Source organism: Syngnathus typhle, linkage group LG11 (assembly GCF_033458585.1).
Source record: "Syngnathus typhle isolate RoL2023-S1 ecotype Sweden linkage group LG11, RoL_Styp_1.0, whole genome shotgun sequence".
NCBI classification, from domain to species: Eukaryota; Metazoa; Chordata; class Actinopteri; order Syngnathiformes; family Syngnathidae; genus Syngnathus; species Syngnathus typhle.
In genome coordinates this window covers 1,932,198-1,950,305 of record NC_083748.1, presented here as the reverse complement: position 1 = coordinate 1,950,305, position 18,108 = coordinate 1,932,198, and the positions used below count along the sequence as shown (strand labels likewise).

Below are 18,108 nucleotides of genomic sequence, written 5' to 3'. Positions count from 1 at the left end.
CTCGGGTACTGCTACTCAACAGGCAGGTCAACCAACTCCCTGAGTAGAAGCACCTTGGCTTTCAAATTAGGGTTGCAATATGAAATTTGGGTACTGATTTGAAATGATAGGGAGTCAAATTTAAGATAAGGTTTAGGAATTAAAACCAGAGCCACGGCTTCAGGTTAGGTTTTGGAGCCTCAGGACGGAGTCGCTCAGTGGTACGTAGAGCTGCCGTCCCCCAAGCCAGAGGTCGGGGCTTACGTTCCCCAGCTATTGTTCCAAGGATTGCGCCAGCAAGGCACTGAGCCCCCGGCTCCTCCTGAGGCCGCCTCATCCATCATAAAATTTGGACTTTTAGAAGCCAGGATCAGTGTTGTAATTTTCTCGGGTTTCAAACTGGGGCTTAAAATGAAGGTCTTCTTGAAGTTTTCAATCAAGCATTCAAATGAGGTTTGATCGTGTCTGTGACTTGGCAGCCGTTCTTCCGAGTCTGCGTCTGCCTTTGGACTTGGCACACATGGGTGCCGGCGAGCCTCCGTCGTCGGCGTTGAGGGATCCGGTGGACGGCATGGAGGTTCCCAACCAGCTCATGTGTCCCATGGAGGAGGTGGACACCTTGATGTTTGCAGAGGAAGAAGAGGAGGAGGAGAACGACGACGAAGAGCGCACCGGCGTGACCAACTTGATGACCGGGGCTCACGGAACGCTTCTCCAAGAAGACGAATGCCTCAGCGGCCAGCCCGTTGCCGAGCGGACGGCCGACGGCTTCTGTCTTCTGGACGACACTACGGCGGACCAGCGGGGTGAGCCGGCAGCGCCGCCTTCAGAGAAGAAATCGGAGCTCCGGATCAAGACCGAAGACCAGGACCTTGAGACGAGCACCGTCAAGTTGGAAGTCGGAGTCCGCCCCGAATGCGAATCCGTAGAACAGGACGCCCTCCGGCCCTCAGCTGAGGAAACCGAGCCGGGTGCTCTGAACTCGAACGACAGTGGGCGGAACTTTGTGGAGGCTAAGACAGAGCGGCCGGGCCAACTCAGGGGTCAGCCCAAGGACGACGACATGCCCTCCTCACCAGGTAAGGGCCGCTCCGCTACACCCATACTTGCACACCGGGGGCCACATTCACGACAGCTTTGCGTCGCTTTTGTGCGGCACAAAGTGGTAAAAATGGGGCAAAAACACACAAAGCGTGCGTGGTGAACCACGTTGCTGGGTAGTATGCATCTCGACGCCCTGGTGGTATTTTCCCCGATTTAAACATCAGAGAAATTTCATTGTGCAAATGAGCCTCAGTTTCATTCAGTCTCATTCAAATTCGAGCTCCAGTTTGGTTACCAGAGCAGCGTGAGGGATTACTCTGTGTCCAACATACACAAGATATTACTTCGGCCATCACTCAATTGCACGAGGGCTTGTCGTCCAAAATGAGCAACCTCTGTCCAACTGATAATTTTAAAGACGCTACTTGGGCTTGGAATCATAATCATAAAACCATACGAATTACCTTAATTAAAAGAACAATAAGAATTGCATTGAGAGAAATGCAGTCAAATACAACCAGAAGGGTCATGATGGAAATGACACGTTGAGTCTGCACTTTGCAACGAGTGCCTTTTGAGTTGTGATTTGAATCGAGCCAGAGAGTCTCCTCCAAACTGGTATCGTTTGACCATGCCGCAAAGCCCGCAATGTGGGTGGGGTAGCCTTTGCCCTGGGCTGCCTTGAACGCAAAATCTTTTGTGAATGGGACGTTAAGGGCAAGAGCAAATGAAGGCGCTGTGAGCCAGTCTGGCCCTGGGTGTGCCAAATGCATTTTCCATGCTTTGCCTCATTCAGCTTATCATAATTCATTCATGTTGGACAGGCATTTGAAACATGTCTCGTTCCCAATGCCATAGCAAAAATCATTTGGAGCGTCGTCTCGCAAGCCACTGCGCCCGCTCCTTGCTGAGATGTCAATGTTGGTGTGTTGCAGTGACGGCTGCCGAGGACTATTCCCGAAGTCCCAGCTTTACCGCTCCCTTCACTGTGTGCGAGTCCCCCGAAATCCACGACGCCCGGGAGCCCACCATTGCTCAGCTGCTTCAGGAAAAAGCGCTTTACTCCTATTCCGACTGGCCCAAGGTACTCCGACCGTTACATCACAGCATCGTTGCGTTCTGTTTTGTACCACAAACCTGGAGTACTCACAAGATAGTTCGGGTTGACTTCTTGTCTCATGCCGAGGCGTCCCTTGTTTGTTTGGTCTCGGCAGGACCGCGTGATCATCAACCGTTTGGACAGCATCTGCCATGCCATTCTGAAGGGCAAATGGCCTTCGGCCAGTGACCAGTACAACTCACCGACCTCAGTCTGTGCCAACCACTTGGCCCGGCAGCAGCTGCAGCGCACTGCCTTCAACCCGGGCCCGGCCTTCCCCACCATACCGCCTCCTCTTTCCAGACTGCCCAAGGTGAGCCGAAGCCGTCCGGCTTTTCTGCTTGACGTCATGCCGCGTGCCTGCGCGTGCATGTGTTCGCGTATGCGCGTCGTCTTCTTTAACGCTTTCGTCGTACTTACAAAGAAACTGCTCAAAGGTATACATGACATGGATGTTTGGTACCAGTTTTGAGCCTTTAAACAACAACTGGAAATGTCCAAAACAGCCACGACAAAGTAAGCAAAATGGCAGACGTTTCAGAAACGGCTGATTCATTTGTGGCTCTACATTAGTTGTGCTCAATCGATCATAGGTCTGCGTCAATCAAAATGGCTGACTTCCTATTTTTATTCAGGCATGGTTTGTTGAGACTTTTTTGTAGAACACATCATAGTCTCCCAAATGTTCATGTTTCTCACTGAAATTGGCATCTGGGGTTGAATTTATCAAAAATTGAAGGAGCCTTGCGAATGTACAAAACAAACCTAAAATGGCTGGCAGGCTTCTGTCTCACCAACTGCGCCAGCGCTCGGCAACTAATTTTATTGAGGGAATCCAGGCACTAGACGGAGAAATTAAATCTAATCCCAAAGACATCAACGACCAGTTCAAATACTTTTATTCGTCTCTCTATACAGCAGACTATTCTCGTTCTAACAGCTTTCTGGATAATATAGCTTTTCCCACGGTGGCTGAAGAGGACAGGGATTTTTTGGAACTGCCCATATCTGAAGCCGAGATAGGGGAAGCTATCAAATCCATGAAGAATTCGAAGGCACCCGGCCCGGATGGTTACCCAATTGAATTCTATAAGGCTTTTGCTAATAAATTAACTCCTTTATTATGTATAGTCTATAGCGAAGTCCTAAAACAGAAAAAGCTTCCAACTTCCATGACCCAGGCCACCATTTCAGTTCTTCTTAAAAAGGGCAAGGACCCAACCAAATGTGATTCTTATCGTCCAATAAGTTTGCTTACAAGTGATTATAAGATCCTTGCTAAAATTATGTCATCAAGGTTGGAGTCCATAGTGCCAAAGATCATACATCCGGACCAAACGGGGTTTCTGAAGGGCCGTCAACCATTTCACAACATTAGGCGGCTTTTTAACGTAATCTACTCCACGTCTACTGGAAACTCCCCAGAAATAGTTATATCATTAGATGCGCACAAAGCATTCGATTCAATTGAACATAAACATCTCTTTAAAACTTTGACCAAATTTGGATTTGGTCCAACTTTTGTTTCTTGGATAGAGATACTGTATGCTTCACCTCAAGCAAGGGTGAGGACAAATAATTTTATCTCGTCTTACTTTACCCTTCAACGGGGGACAAGACAGGGGTGCCCTCTATCCCCCCTCCTTTTTGATCTGGCCATAGAACCACTTGCTATTGCCCTGAGACATTGTGCGGATGTACGGGGAATCTTGAGAGGAGGCTTAGTTCATAAGGTTTCGTTGTATGCGGATGATTTGTTGCTGTTTGTGTCAGATCCGGATACCTCAATCCCGAAATGTTTAGACATAATGGAACATTTTGGTATGTCATCGGGGTATCGGATCAATCCTACTAAAAGTATTTTATTTCCTATTAATAATATAGCGAAAAATCATGTCTATGACTCTTACCCCTTCACGACCGCAGTAGGATCTATGACATATTTGGGGGTGAAAGTCACTAGTAGTCATACAGGTTTATTCGGAGCTAATTTCAAAAAGCTTTTGTATCAAATCAAGGAGGATTTGTTGCGCTGGTCTTCGCTTCCTATAAATTTGGCAGGCCGTATTAATTCGGTTAAAATGGTGATTCTGCCGAGGATCTTGTACTTGTTCCAAACAATTCCCATTTTTCTGCCAAAATCATTTTTTAAGGAGCTCGATGGGTACATCAGCCGCTTTATTTGGAATAAATCGATACCTCGTGTTCGGAAATCAGTCCTTGAGAGACGTAAAGAAGACGGTGGACTGGGGCTACCTAATTTTTTGTACTACTACTGGGCTGCTAATATTTTTAAAATGGCTTTTTGGTATAATTTGAATCCGGATGAAGATGGGCCATCTTGGTTATTAATGGAACAGCATGATTGTTCTCCAGTATCTCTGGCATCGCTACTGTGTGCCCCTCTCCCGCTACCAGTGGGTGAGCATTCAACCAATTTAATCATCAGATCGGGCCTTCGCATTTGGACCCAGTTTCGTAAGCACTTTCGATATACACAACCCTTGCTATCTATGCCTCTGATTAAAAACGCTGCTTTTAAACCATCACTGATTGACACTGCTTTTTTGTCCTGGGCCAGACATGGGGTGAAATGCGTGGGAAATTTGTATGTAGGGGGTAGTTTTGCAACTTGGGAACAATTAATTACGAAATTTAATTTATCTGGTACTCAATTTTTTCGATATCTCCAAGTTCGAGATTTTGTTCGAGTTCAGTTTTCATCATTCCCCCTACAACCGGATTCCAGTCCCCTGGATGACTGTTTGACACTAAATTTGCAACAATCGGGTGGTGTGTCCCGACTGTATAGAATGATTTGTAATATTAACTGCCCGCCACTTCACCATTTGAAGACCCAGTGGGAAGGAGATTTGAGTTTGAACATTTCTGATGAAATTTGGCGAAAGGCTATCAGTAAGATATACAGTACATCCATTTGTGTCAGACATAGGCTAATACAGTTTAAAGTATTTAATCGATTACATTATTCACGGACCAAATTGGCTAAAATGATTCCAAGCGTGGACCCTACTTGTACCCGCTGTAAGCAAGCTGAGGCAACCTTAAGGCATATGTTCTGGACATGCCCAAAATTACATACATTTTGGTCTAGAATTTTTGACACATTCTCCTACATCTGTAAGAGAAGAATTGACCCAGATCCAGTCACGGCAGTATTTGGGGTTGTACAGACAAAAGGAGTCTCGAAGGCTCAGTCTCAGATGATGGCGTTTTCCTCATTACTCGCTCGACGTTTGGTTCTTATGTGTTGGAAATCTCCATTGCCCCCTAGGCACTCTCGCTGGGTGAGTGAGACCATGTCCTTCCTCCAGTTGGAAAAAGTTAGAACCACAATTCAGAAGGAGAATTTTAGAATTGTATGGCAACCTTTCCTGGATTATTATGAGGATGAGTTTGATGCAAACTTATTGGAGTAATAGCCCACTCTCACCCCCCCCCCCCTTGCCCTTCCCTTTCTTTTTTTTTTAAAAAAAGAAGAAAGAATAAAATGGTTGGTGCAAAAAAAACTGGCTGAATTCCTTGTGAGGCATGGGTTCTTGAAAGATTTTTGCAGGTTTAAACATGCTTTCAACTAATGTTTATTTTAAGAAGCGATTACCGTGATTTTCCATGTAAAATACGCCCCCGTGCATAATACGCACCCTAAAAATGGCATGTCGATGCTGGAAAAAAGCCTGTACCCATGTATAATACGCACCCAAATTTTGACTCTTACTTAAGTCCGTAAACGTAAAATTATTTCAGAAAAAAGATCATCTTTGGGAACAACCGGATGTTATTCTGCCGGTCAGTATCACTGCGCATGCGCTAGCAAACTCGATAGCGGAGAAATGTTTGGGATTTGTGTCGGGTACATTGTGACAGCAAACGAGCAGGTGATCGAGCAAGCGTCTGATACGAGTCTGATACGAGAGGATTGTGTTCGTATGGAGCATGTTTGAAGTGAACAGCAGAGAAGAAAGGAAAAAGGAAAAGTGTTGTGAAATAAAATATTACCTGTAATACGCATTTAGGTAGAGAACTGAACTCTCGCTCTTTATATAGCTGACGTGTCTTGCGCATCCGTTCTGCGCATACAGGCATGCCGGCCTCCATATGATATCTGGTCTGCGATGGAGATTAAAAAACAAACAATATTTGACAACTAGAAAATGCAATTTCTGGAGAAATTGCGTGTAAAGGCAAAGATCATGAATGGGAATTTAATTTGTATTTTTATAATAATAATTTGTAACAAAACAAAAACTACAGGTTCAAGAGGTTCAATTTGGAGTACAAAAGTTGAAACGGGTAAAATCGGACAAGAATCGTAAAAGTTAGAGTAAACGTTATATTTAGTTCACTTTTGGTTCCATTTAAGACACTTATTGTTGAAATGAGGTCAATTCCGGTTTACGTTAGGCCACTTCCGGTTAGATATGGGGCACTTCCGGTTCATTCTGGGTTCATTGAGAGCACTTCAGGGTCAATCCAAGATGGCCACCACACTGGAATTGGGGGTCAAGGGTTGAATTGTGTAAGCATAGTGGAAGTGGGGGTGAATGGGAGTGAATATGGTAAGCATAAGGTGAACAAAGTGAATAAATTTGGAATGCGTTGAATCGGTCGAAAAATGTAGAAATTAGAGTAGAAAAATGAAATTTTGGAGAATTTGGTTGAATTTCAAATTTGAAAGTTTGGAATTTTTGGTAAGTGGGACGTTGTGGAATAGGTAGGCAAAAGATGAACAGTTGAAAGTTGTAATGGGTTGAATCGGTTGAAAGATGTAGAAATTAGAGTAGAATAACGACATTATGGAGAATTTAGTTGAATTTCAAATTTGGAATTTTTGGTAAGTGGGAAGTTGTGGAATAGGTAGGCAAAAGATGAACAGTTGAAAGTTAGAATGGGTTCAATCGGTTGAAAAATGTAGAAATTAGAGTAGAAAAATGAAATTTTGGAGAATTTGGTTGAATTTCAAATTTGGAATTTTTGGTAAGTGGGAAGTTGTGGAATAAGGTAGGCAAAAGATGAACAGTTGAAAGTTGGAATGGGTTCAATCGGTTGAAAAATGTAGAAATTAGAGTAGAAAAATGAAATTTTGGAGGATTTGGTTGAATTTCAAATTTGGAATTTTTGGTAAGTGGGAAGTTGTGGAATAGGTAGGCAAAAGATGAACAGTTGAAAGTTGGAATGGGTTCAATCGGTTGAAAAATGTAGAAATTAGAGTAGCAAAATGAAATTTTGGAGAATTTGGTTGAATTTCAAATTTGGAATTTTGGAATTTTTAGTAAGTGGGAAGTTGTGGAATAGGTAGGCAAAAGATGAACAGTTGAAAGTTGGAATGAGTTGAATCAGTTGAAAAATGTAGAAACTAAAGTTGAAAAATGAAATTTTAGAGAATTTTGGTTGAATTTCAAATTTGAAAATTTGGAATTTTTGGTAAGTGGGAAGTTGTGGAATAGGTAGGCAAAAGATGAACAGTTGAAAGTTGGAATGGGTTGAATCGGTTGAAAAATGTAGAAACTAGAGTAGAAAAATGAAATTTTAGAGAATTTTGGTTGAATTTCACACTTGTAATTTTTGGTAAGTGGGAGGTTGTGGAATAGGTAGGCAAAAAATGAACAGTTGAAAGTTGGAATGGGTTGAATCGGTTGAAAAATGTAGAAATTAGAGGTGGAAAACGAAATTTTGCGAAGTTTTGTCGAAATTTTAAACGTGAAAACGTGAACTGAATTTGGCAATATTGGGAATGTCGAGAATCTTTCCGAATGTGATTCGAATGTGCTGAATGATGTGAATTTCAAATTGGAACGACATAAATGTGAAGTGTCGAATGTGCCATCAAGAATGAATGGGGAAGAATTGGTCGGAATTTTGCGAAAACAGAAAATCTTCGGAGCGAGAAAAATGGAAGCGCTCATCTCGTGAATATTTGGAATACGTCAAAAGTGGAATGGAGTGAATCAGATGAATTATGTGGAAGAAAAAGCGGGACAAAAAAGTGACAGGAATAAAATATAAAGTGAATGGAGTAGAATAACATATGTGTGAAGGCCATCGCCTTCACACAATAAAGTGAATGGAGTAGAATAACATATGCGTGAAGGCCATCGCCTTCACACAATAACACACCATCAAGGATTGCATCATCGCATCAAAGAATGTTTCGTCAATTATGAATTTTACTGACTGTGTTGGGCAGGATGGCTGAATGCGATGCGCGATTGACAACAAACAAGAAGAAAGGTGTGATTTCAAGTTTTATTTTGAGGGAGATTTTCTTCAAAAATTGTTGTACCCATGCATAATGCAGACCCCGGATTTTAGGACAATAAATTACCGTTTTTTTCCTTGTATAATGCGCGAAATGTAACTAATTTATTGTCCTAAAATCTGGGGTGCGCATTATACATGGGTACAATTTTTTTTAATTTTTTTTTTTTTTTTTTTAACAAAATCATGGTAAAACAAAACCAACAACAGGACTGACCGACAAAGACGTGGAACAAAAAGACAGGGTGACATTACCAAAGACAGGAACAGACACCAAACAGACATTATGACAGTAACACATGCAATGATCCGACGGTGAGCGAGGGGCAGACAGGACTTAAATACAAAACACGTTACATTGATTGAGGTGACACAGGAAGGGAGGGGCGACGCGAACAGAAACTATGGCAACCTAGACACATAGCAACACACTTAGTCCGTAAAATTCATAATTGACGACACATTGTTTGATGCGATGGTGCAATCCTTGATGGTGTGTTATTGTCAAATATTGTTTTTTAATCTCCATCGCGGACCGGACGTCATACGGAGGCAGAATGACTGCGCATGCGCACTATGGATCCGATGCGCAGAACGGATGCGCAAGACACGTCAGCTATATAAAGAGCGAGAGTTGTTTTCTTCCTATTAGTTTCAATTCACAGTTTAATTAGCAGTTTCAATCAGCAAATAACAAAATGCGTATTACAGGTAATATTTTATTTCACAACACTTTGCCTTGTTCCTTTCGTCTCTGCTGTTCACTTCAAACACGCTCCATACGACCGTATCAGACGCTTGCTCGATCACCTGCTCGTTTGCTGTCACAATGTACCCTACACAAATCCGAAACGATTGTTGCGGCTCCGAGTCAAGACGAGGAACTTGCCAAGTTTTGGTTTCCAAGGGTGTTTTTATTCCTCTTCAACGTCTCTCCCATACAGAGCCGCCTTTTTCACGTCCGCACGCCTTTTTCACATGTGCGCACGGATCGCGGTGGTGCCTTTACGGGCAGTCGGAGAAATCAACGCCAACAAAAAAAATTACATCCAGCCTAGTTAAGACCATACCAAAGACTATAAAAATGGGACCCATTGCCTCCCTGCGTGTGTGACGATCATTGGGACTTAAAAAAATAAAAAATATTTTTTTTATTATTTTTTAAAAATTCATAAAAATTGGGTGCGTATAATACATGGGTACAGGCTTTTTTCCAGCATCAACATGCCATTTTTAGGGTGCGTATTATACATGGGGGCGCATTATACACGGAAAAAAACGGTAGTTAAATTTTGCGCATTATGCATAGAAAATCACGATAATCCCCATTTATTTTGTAACTTCATCAATGAATGAGATTAAAAGAAAAATAATCCACCCTTTATTAGAAAAATTGACAGTGAAGAAAATGCAAAAAAAGGGGTGGGCAAACTACGGCCCGCGGGCCACATCCGGCCCACGGGACCGTTTAATCCGGCCCACCAACCCTGAATAAATTGTATTATTAAACATTTTTTTGGGTCATTTTGCCTGCAATGACTGCATTTCCCGAGTAGATGGGGAACAGCTCGCCTGCGCATTTACTACCGAAAGCCGTGTCAGAAAGCTCGGTGCACACTCACAAGTGCGTGTACGTACTCAGTAGTACAGACATGGCGCACTCGCGCTCTATTTGTATCAGTCCCGAATTTAGAGCGTGGGCTGTGACTTCAGCATTCTTGTAATTCGCGCGCTGAGCTTTCAGATACAGTTTTACGCTAAAGCCACCCACAAACCTTCCCCTGGAATCCTTCTATTAAAATGAGTCGCCCAAGGAAAAGCAAAGTGGACACAGTGCCGAGTGTTTAAAAAAGAGTGGCCAATTTGGCTCGACGTACGCGACGTGACGTTCAGCCACATGAACATCAACATCAACCCGTCACAGATCGAGGTAAACAGACCAACACCTCGGATCTCTCCTAAGAATTGCCACAACAAATGTTACTCCAGACTATGACGCACTAGAAAAAAAGGGAGACCAACACTGTTCCCACTGAAAATGAAGGGGAGGCTCTCAAGTTTGTTGTAAAAAAAAAAGCATTTTGAATATGATTTGTACACATAGCAGGGATTGAAACTAGCGACCATTCGCATTTTCAAACAATGCAGGATGCTCAAGGACATTGATGCACCACCTATTTGCGACTAATCTTAACCTGTAAAGTTCTTAAGGCTTACTTTAAGGAAGTGTTTCCCGTTTCCTCACCTCTGTTACCAGGTGTTTGTGAGTTAAAACGCTGCTCTGATTTTCAGATACCCCTCACCGTTTTGCCGTTTTGATTACTTTATTTGGATGTATGCTTTCACCGATTCTTCAAGATGATATATTTGGTCAGAATGTTTGCCGTTTGATGTGATCTCATAAGATAAACATCTTTCATTAATCTGACCTGCAGGCACTGAAGTGATGGAGACTGTTATTCATAATACGTAACAGTGTCGTATTTTATGAGAATCACTGATAGCAGTTTTTTAGTGAATTATTTTTATTTTTTTTAATGCTGTTAATAAATGCATTTGTTTTCAAAAAACTTGTTTGGAATATCCATGCTTTACTACCTAGTAAAGGCCAAAATCTTTTATGCAATGACCTTTACAGGTCGGTTATATTACTTCACACAAACACAACGTCCATCTGCTCCTGGTTCGGCCCTCAGGTCCAAATTTAGACCCCAGTTCGGCCCGCGAGTCAAAAAGTTTGCCCACCCCTGGTATAGCCCCTGTTTTGGTCCGTTAATAAAATGGCACGTGTCTATCATTGTTTATCATTATACAAACAGAAATTTCAATTGCAGAAGAAACACACAACCAATCGACTTTTCTGGAGGCCGGGTGAGAATATTTATCTCCTTTATCAAATTGTGAGGCTTTGGATGTCTCTAAATTAAAAAAGGTCCCTAAACTAATTTTAACGGATAATTGTTGCAGCTTTTCTCTGGGTCAAATTTGATGTCAGCAAGTGAAAATGGCCCCGTGGGCTTTGCTTAATCCAGTTGAGCCTAAATTGTATGCTTCAAAGCAAAATTCACTTTTATTTGGGCCATTGCCATTTTTTGTTGAGGATTCCCTTATAATCAAAGCCTTCCCAAGTGGTTTTGGCATCAGAGGCGCAATTTTTATGTGTGTACTAAATAATGCTGCTGCTCATTTTGTGTTTTAACCAGCCCATCGTTCTTGTGTGTCTTGTCCACTTCGGCAGTACTCGGGGCGGGGCGGCGGCCGCGGGGCTTGGCGCCTCACCTCCCTCCCTTTCTTACAGGAGAGACTGGTGGCACCAGGCTTCCTCCCCGAACTCAAGCGTTCCGGAGGGCGGCACTCCTTCGACTACGAAGCAATGCCAACGGCTAAGGCCCTAGCAGGGAAGGCAGCGGCGAGCAGGACGCCCGGGGTGGACGCACCGCCGGCCAATCTCTTGATGAACGGTTGGCAGGAGGCGGCAATGGATCTCAGCAAGTCGCCAGGCGACTCGCTGGTTTCTGGGTCAGAGGACGCCGCCCGCAAGGTGCCGCCGCCTATTACTGCACCCCTGTTGGGCTCGGCGGCAATGGACATGGCGGGAATCCTGCAGGCTGGGCTTATCCACCCAGTGACAGGACAAATTGTCAACGGAAGTCTGAGGGGCGACGACTGCCTGAGGAGGAGACGGGGACGGAGGAGAAACGTTGAGGCGCTCTACTCGGAATTCACTAAAGCTCAAGCCATGCGCCTCCCTGACACAGCACAGGTGACTCAGTCTACACTTTGGCATCCACCCCAAACCATAAACCATCTATCTGCGGCGGATAGAGGGCCATTTACCTACACACCACGTCCGTGGATGTATTGTTCGCATGTCCAGGGTCGCGCCGAGGCTCTGAGCCCGTCGGCGGCGTCGCCATCCACGTCAGCTCAGTCAGCCTCATCCTCAGAGTGTCCAGCGGCGGCACCGCCTATGACATCGTCCGCACCCACTTCGGCGTCCACGCCGCCCTGCCCCGAGGCGGCAGCCATAGAGCGGGAGGGGACCGCCGGCAAAGGGTTGATGGAGTGGCTGCGACACAAACCGGGATACAGCTTGGACCTTCCTTTGGTTCATGTACTATGTTATTTCACACTTTGCATTTTTTATGGGGGTGGGGTGAAGGTATTTGCTGGAAGGCAACTTGAATTTTGGAAATACCATTGCCATAAGTAGAAAGTTAGCCGAAAGCGAAGAGGGAGGACTCAAACAACTTGCTGGGAGTTTAACTTGTACAAAAAAAAATCCAACATTTATTGCTTTAGTAATTGGTGCACTGGTTGATGACAACATAACGATTCAAACAACTGCCTCCAAAATGGTGCACTATTCGCTGCTATTCAGAAATGTTAATAGTACAATACATTTTTTGAATGTTGCAGACATTACAACTGTAAGGTCTGAAACAATGATAATAGTAAATAATAATAATAAAAGTTGATTTTTATAATAAGGATATGTTGAAGCCCACCAATCAGATTTAATTTGGGGAATAAGAAGACTGATTGAACAAATGTAGTTCAAGGCCTCTAAAAGGCTATTTTAGTGGCTTCAGCAATACTAAAACAAGGATGACAATATATCTCTGGCAAAAAAATGGCGCGGGTTGAGCCGAAATAATCATGGTAATGATTGCAACCAATAATAGCAAGCAGACATGGCAAAATCACTCCTGACTTGTGGTCTTTGCCCTCGGCAGGTTGGCACGGGGGTGTTGCACGGTTTGGTGGAGCGGCCCAAGCAGCGGCGGCACCGTTGCAAAGATCCCACCAAGCTAGACGTCAACTCCCTGACAGGGGAGGAGCGCGTGCCCGTAGTGCACCGCGCCACCGGACGGCGGGTACGTCCACGCCGGCTTTGTTGGTCAGCGCGCTGCCGGAGGGGTTAGAGCAGTGGTTCTTAACCTTGTTGGAGGTACCGAACCCCACCAGTTTCATACACGCATTCACCGAACCCCTCTTTAGTGAAAAATGTATATAGTTTTTTTTTTTTTCAAATTCAAATACCTACAAATCAGTGTGACTTCTGCTGTTGCCTTTGTGAGACCACTTCAGATATTCGTCATCGTGAATTTACATGATAAATCAAGTGTGTTCGGACCTCCGCAGTGGAGGCTCTGACGAACCCCTGGGACAGATTCACCGAACCCCTAGGGTTCGATCAAATCAGGTTAAGAACCACTGGGTTAGAGGCAGGAGGGTCGGCCCTCTGACCCAGCCTCCTCTATGTTCTGAATGTGTGCCGGTGCCGCTCAATCCATTGTCCAACTTGTGTTCTCCCGCCTTGCAGCTGGGTGGCGCGATGGCTCCAGCCATCAAGGAGCTGTCCCGCTGGTTGGATGCCAACTCAGAGTATTTTGTGGCTCCAGACTGGGCGGACGTGGTCAAACATTCCGTGAGTGACAAACACTTTTGGGGTCTCACCCACGGGCACTGCCGCCAATCCTGTCTGATCACCCAGTCTCGCGCCCGCAGGGTTTCCTCCCAGAGGGAAAGTTCTCCCGCATCCTGACGGAACCGGTCAACCGAGACCCCTCGTCGCGCCGTCGCGGCCGCCGCCCGCGCAGTGAGATGCCCAAACCCCTCCCGTCAGATGCCTCGGGCCCACCGCCGCCCATCTTCATGAACGGAGCCCTGATGAGTGGCGTCGACTCGGTGGTGGCCATGCAAAACCTGCGTAGCGGGTTGCCCGGCATCCCTATCTCCAGCATCATGGCGGCGGGTTTCCCTCACGTTTTTCCGGCGGGCGTGGGCGGGGTGTCGGCCGAGGATGCCAAGAACGGCTTGAGCATGTTACCCATGATGCTGCACGGCATGCCGCCGTCCCCCCGCGGGGCCGCCGTCCCACAACATGCACTGTTCAGTGTCATGCCAGTGCACTCCCCCTCCTCCGCCTCGCCAGCCGCTAAAGCCACTGCCAGCGCGGCAGAGATGGGCGGCGGCGCCTCGGCGGCATCCGCTAAGGCCGCCCCTTCCCAGGGCCAGAATAACTGCGACTCGCATCCCGGCGGCCATCTGACTTTCAACCCCTTCCTGATACCCGGCGTGTCGCACAGCCTGCTCTACCCGCATATGTTTGTGCCACACGGTGGCATCATGGCGCTGCCCGCCGTGCCGCACGGCGCCTCTCCTAACGATACCTCCCCAGGGAGCCCCAAGAGGAGGCGGCGGCGAGAACAGGACGAGTCGGAGCGGGCCCCTCTGCGCCAAAAGCCTGATTTGCTCCAGGAGCCAGAACCGCAGCCGCACCGGGAGTCAGAACTCCAGGAGGGAGCGGAATGCCGTCAGGAGTCGAAACATTGCAAGGACCTGGATCTGCGCCTGGAGCCGGAAGAGGAGCAGCAGCGCAGCGAGGAGCCACAGCCGCAGGCCGAGCGGAGCCCTTCTGTCCTGGTGCCCTCGCTGTCCCCGACACAAGAAGCGCACTGCAATCAGAGGCCTGCGGGAGAGCCACGTGACCCAGAAAGGGGAACAAGACAAGTGGAAAGACAGGAGCAGGGCGTCTAACAGTGCAGGAAGGAAACTCTGAGTGTAACATTTGTGCCGCATCTGTCAGTCAGTCATCCGACATTAATCCTCCTCCTCCTCGGACCAACATGTTTTGTTTGACGTAGCCCCCTCCATCGGAGATACTCCTTTCTATTCTCTGAGCTCCTATGACGCCATCCAGTGGTCCCTCTCGGGCGGGCACTTCCGTTTTCCACTTCATCTCTTCAACGCCGACCCATCACGACAAAAGCAAAGCAGAGAACAATCATGATGCATGTTTTTGGTTGTATGATTTTTGTTTTTTTATGACTGAGAAGACCATGCTTTCAAAAACGCACCCACACGCACAAACACACAGTCACTTTCTTACTGACAAGTGTTAGAGCCACAGTCATCAACAAACCCCCCAACAATATACATTCTCTTGAAGACAACGTTTTGTTGGGGAAAGCTTAGAAAAAAATAAACTTTAATTTTATTTGACCTTATCCTTATAATATTGCAACTTTTAGGGTAAAAGACTGGCGTCCATAACATGGTTTTGTAGAGTCCGTGGCTCTCTCACTCACTTTGACATCTGCCGCAGGGAGCAGCAACACATTAATCAAGACACATTTGCACAGTTCCATTGGGCAGGAACTTGGAAGCCCATTCACTTGTCATCAATGCACACATATCCTTAATTCGCCCATTAAAAGGGATTGTTTATATCTTTTGTGACATTGCTACACATTCACACACAACAGCCCTTTTTTTTAACTCGAGGGCAGAGGACGAGGTCATTTGGAGTGTAGCTTGGAAAGTCAGAAGCCCCCCCCCACACACGCATACACACACACCTACCCCACCAACCTGTTTGTCTCCCAACAAGCTTCGAATTGGGTCGCAACGGACTCTACTGAGAAGTTTGGTTGATGGGAGCGCTTCCGTTGGCAAATAAAAAGCACCCAAAATATTTGCTTCTCATTAGAACGTAAAACTCCCTGTTAAGCAGCATGGCTTCTTGAGATTTTCTTGTCCGGGAGCTGTCTGCCAAATTTCTCGGCACGTGCGTATTGATTCAAACGGACCCTAAAATGGCCACTTGAACATCAAAAAACTTTTTTTGGGGCATGGCCTTCAGAGACTCTTTTTGTGGGTCGGCAAAATCCAGGCTGCTTGATCAAGTCAAGTTAAGTTTAGTTATATAGCCCTAAATCAGAGACAAGTCTCAAAAGGCTTCACATGTGCAAAATTGACAATTATTCTCAACGTCCTCTGATCTAAACTCCCAAGAGGGCAAGGAAAAACCCGTACTGGGGAAAAATGAGAAACCTTGAGAAGAGACCACAGATGGGAGGATCTCCCTTCCAGAATGACCAGCTTGCAATGGATACAGAGAGGGCACGTAGAACATAATGTAAAACAATCCAAAGAAAAAATATATGTCCATATTCAAAGTGAAGAGCTGCAGTGCCCTCAATTGCCATGGCAGTGTGATCAAGATGGCTTTGGCAGTGGATCCTCCCCACAAAGACAAACATTGTTAGGTCCACTTGAAATGGCCCTGCAAAGGTAATCTAAGTGGCTTGCTTTTTTGGCCTCCCCCCACCGTGGCATGTCGACCAAACAAATCGCCTTCAAAGTCAAAGTCTGCTTTATTGTCAACGTCTTCACATGCCGAGACACACAAAGAGATCGAGATTACGTTTTCTCTATCCCACGGTGACAAGATAGAGGAAACGTAATTTCAATCAGATCAACCTCCTGTTAAGTCTTCTACCTTCTGATCAGCAAGTTGAAGAGGTACTCCCCATAATTCCACCCATTGGTGAAATATTAATGGGTTGTAGCGCTTTTCTACCTTTGCTACTCCGAGCGCTCTGCACTGCTTCCCTCGTTCACCTACTGATGGATGAGGCGGCATCTAGAGCGACGCTTCGGCGCAGTCTTCACAGTGGCTGCAGAGCGAACCTCCGACCTCTGGTTTGGGAGACGACCACTGAGCCACGCCGCCCCCCTTCCCAAAGCTAATTAGGTTGCCCTGCAATAGTCCAAGTGCTAGATGTGGAAATTTCGCTCTAAAAGCCAGTACAACTGTTTTTGGCTAGTCGTGTATAGATGTACATGTCCTGTAAAGTGTACAGTGCAGTAACGTTGCTGATACTGAGCGCTGCTGTGACTGCTGACAAACTGCAAGTCATTAACATTTCCTGAGATGCCGCAAAAAGGCACCCAAGCACTACTTTTCTGTTTCCAAACGACGCTCCTGTCTCTTGAATGTAGTCCTTTGGCAATGAGATGCTACGACATGGCGCCAAAGCTCTACTTTTATATGTGACGAGGCTTGGGCGCCAACGTGGACTGTTTCAGAAAGCACAATGGAGCAAAAAGAAAAGCTTTGGGGTTAAAAAGCGGAAAAAATAGAAGGTTTGCAAACGTATATACACACATGTATATATCGACAAACACGTGTGGTGCTGTATATTGCTTTTTTTAATGATTCCTTTTGGCCTTCTGCTTGTAACTCATTGGCTGACTGTGTGTGCGTGCGTGTGTATGCGCACGTGCGTGCTGACAGGAAGTTATAAACATCCAACAGGGTCACGTTGTTTTTGAAATTACGTGAAAAAAATACATTTTTGCACAGTCCTCATGTGTGGCAAGACAAAAAAAAAAACACTTGGTAGACATTGCCTTGCCACAACTTATTGTGGTGCCACATAATTTATTATGATGATACTTTTTGCTTTGGCCAAATATGATTTTGTCTTATTAATCCAAGTAAAAGAAAACATGAGGAAACCCTTCATTTGCCTTTATTTGTTTGTTTGCGTGGCGAGACGACATCTATCGAAGCACAAGATGGAGTCTGAGCGCTGGTTTTCATAGGCGACTACCAAAAGAAATCAAAATCAAATTCACAAGCTGGAGGGCAGAGAAGGAGGTTCTTTGGCCAATGGCCTGGATTCCACAAAAGGTGCTGTAGAATTTAAATTTTTTTCCCAAGCAACCCGAGGACCAGCCTGACAGTTTGCTCACTCATTTTGTGGTTTCACTTTTTGGGGGAAAACTCCACTTTTCTGGAAAAACAAAGAGAAAAGCACACCAATTCCTTCATATAATATTAAAATGACTTCTACTTAAAAAGTTATCTTATTCCTGTCAGGTTATCACAGCTTTCATGAAAAGTTGCATTATTT

The 18,108-nt window shown here is 45.4% G+C and overlaps 1 protein-coding gene across 12 annotated transcripts in view; it reads left to right on the top strand.

Moving 5' to 3' along the window:
* chd6 (chromodomain helicase DNA binding protein 6) overlaps nucleotides 1-17,715 on the top strand; it is an 86,209-nt gene extending 68,494 nt beyond the window's left edge. For 10 of the 12 annotated variants that reach the window (XM_061291951.1, XM_061291960.1, XM_061291950.1 and 7 more), the window contains 8 exons: nucleotides 459-1,058; nucleotides 1,959-2,107; nucleotides 2,238-2,435; nucleotides 11,640-12,164; nucleotides 12,279-12,515; nucleotides 13,138-13,278; nucleotides 13,728-13,832; nucleotides 13,913-17,715. In XM_061291951.1, coding sequence (XP_061147935.1) covers nucleotides 459-1,058; nucleotides 1,959-2,107; nucleotides 2,238-2,435; nucleotides 11,640-12,164; nucleotides 12,279-12,515; nucleotides 13,138-13,278; nucleotides 13,728-13,832; nucleotides 13,913-14,944 — 2,987 coding nt within the window. In that variant the 3' untranslated portion in view covers nucleotides 14,945-17,715. The remainder of the gene's footprint in view (nucleotides 1-458; nucleotides 1,059-1,958; nucleotides 2,108-2,237; nucleotides 2,436-11,639; nucleotides 12,165-12,278; nucleotides 12,516-13,137; nucleotides 13,279-13,727; nucleotides 13,833-13,912) is intronic. The other 2 variants (XM_061291961.1, XM_061291962.1) reach the window with 2 other exon arrangements.
* The last annotated feature ends 393 nt before the right edge of the window (nucleotides 17,716-18,108 follow it).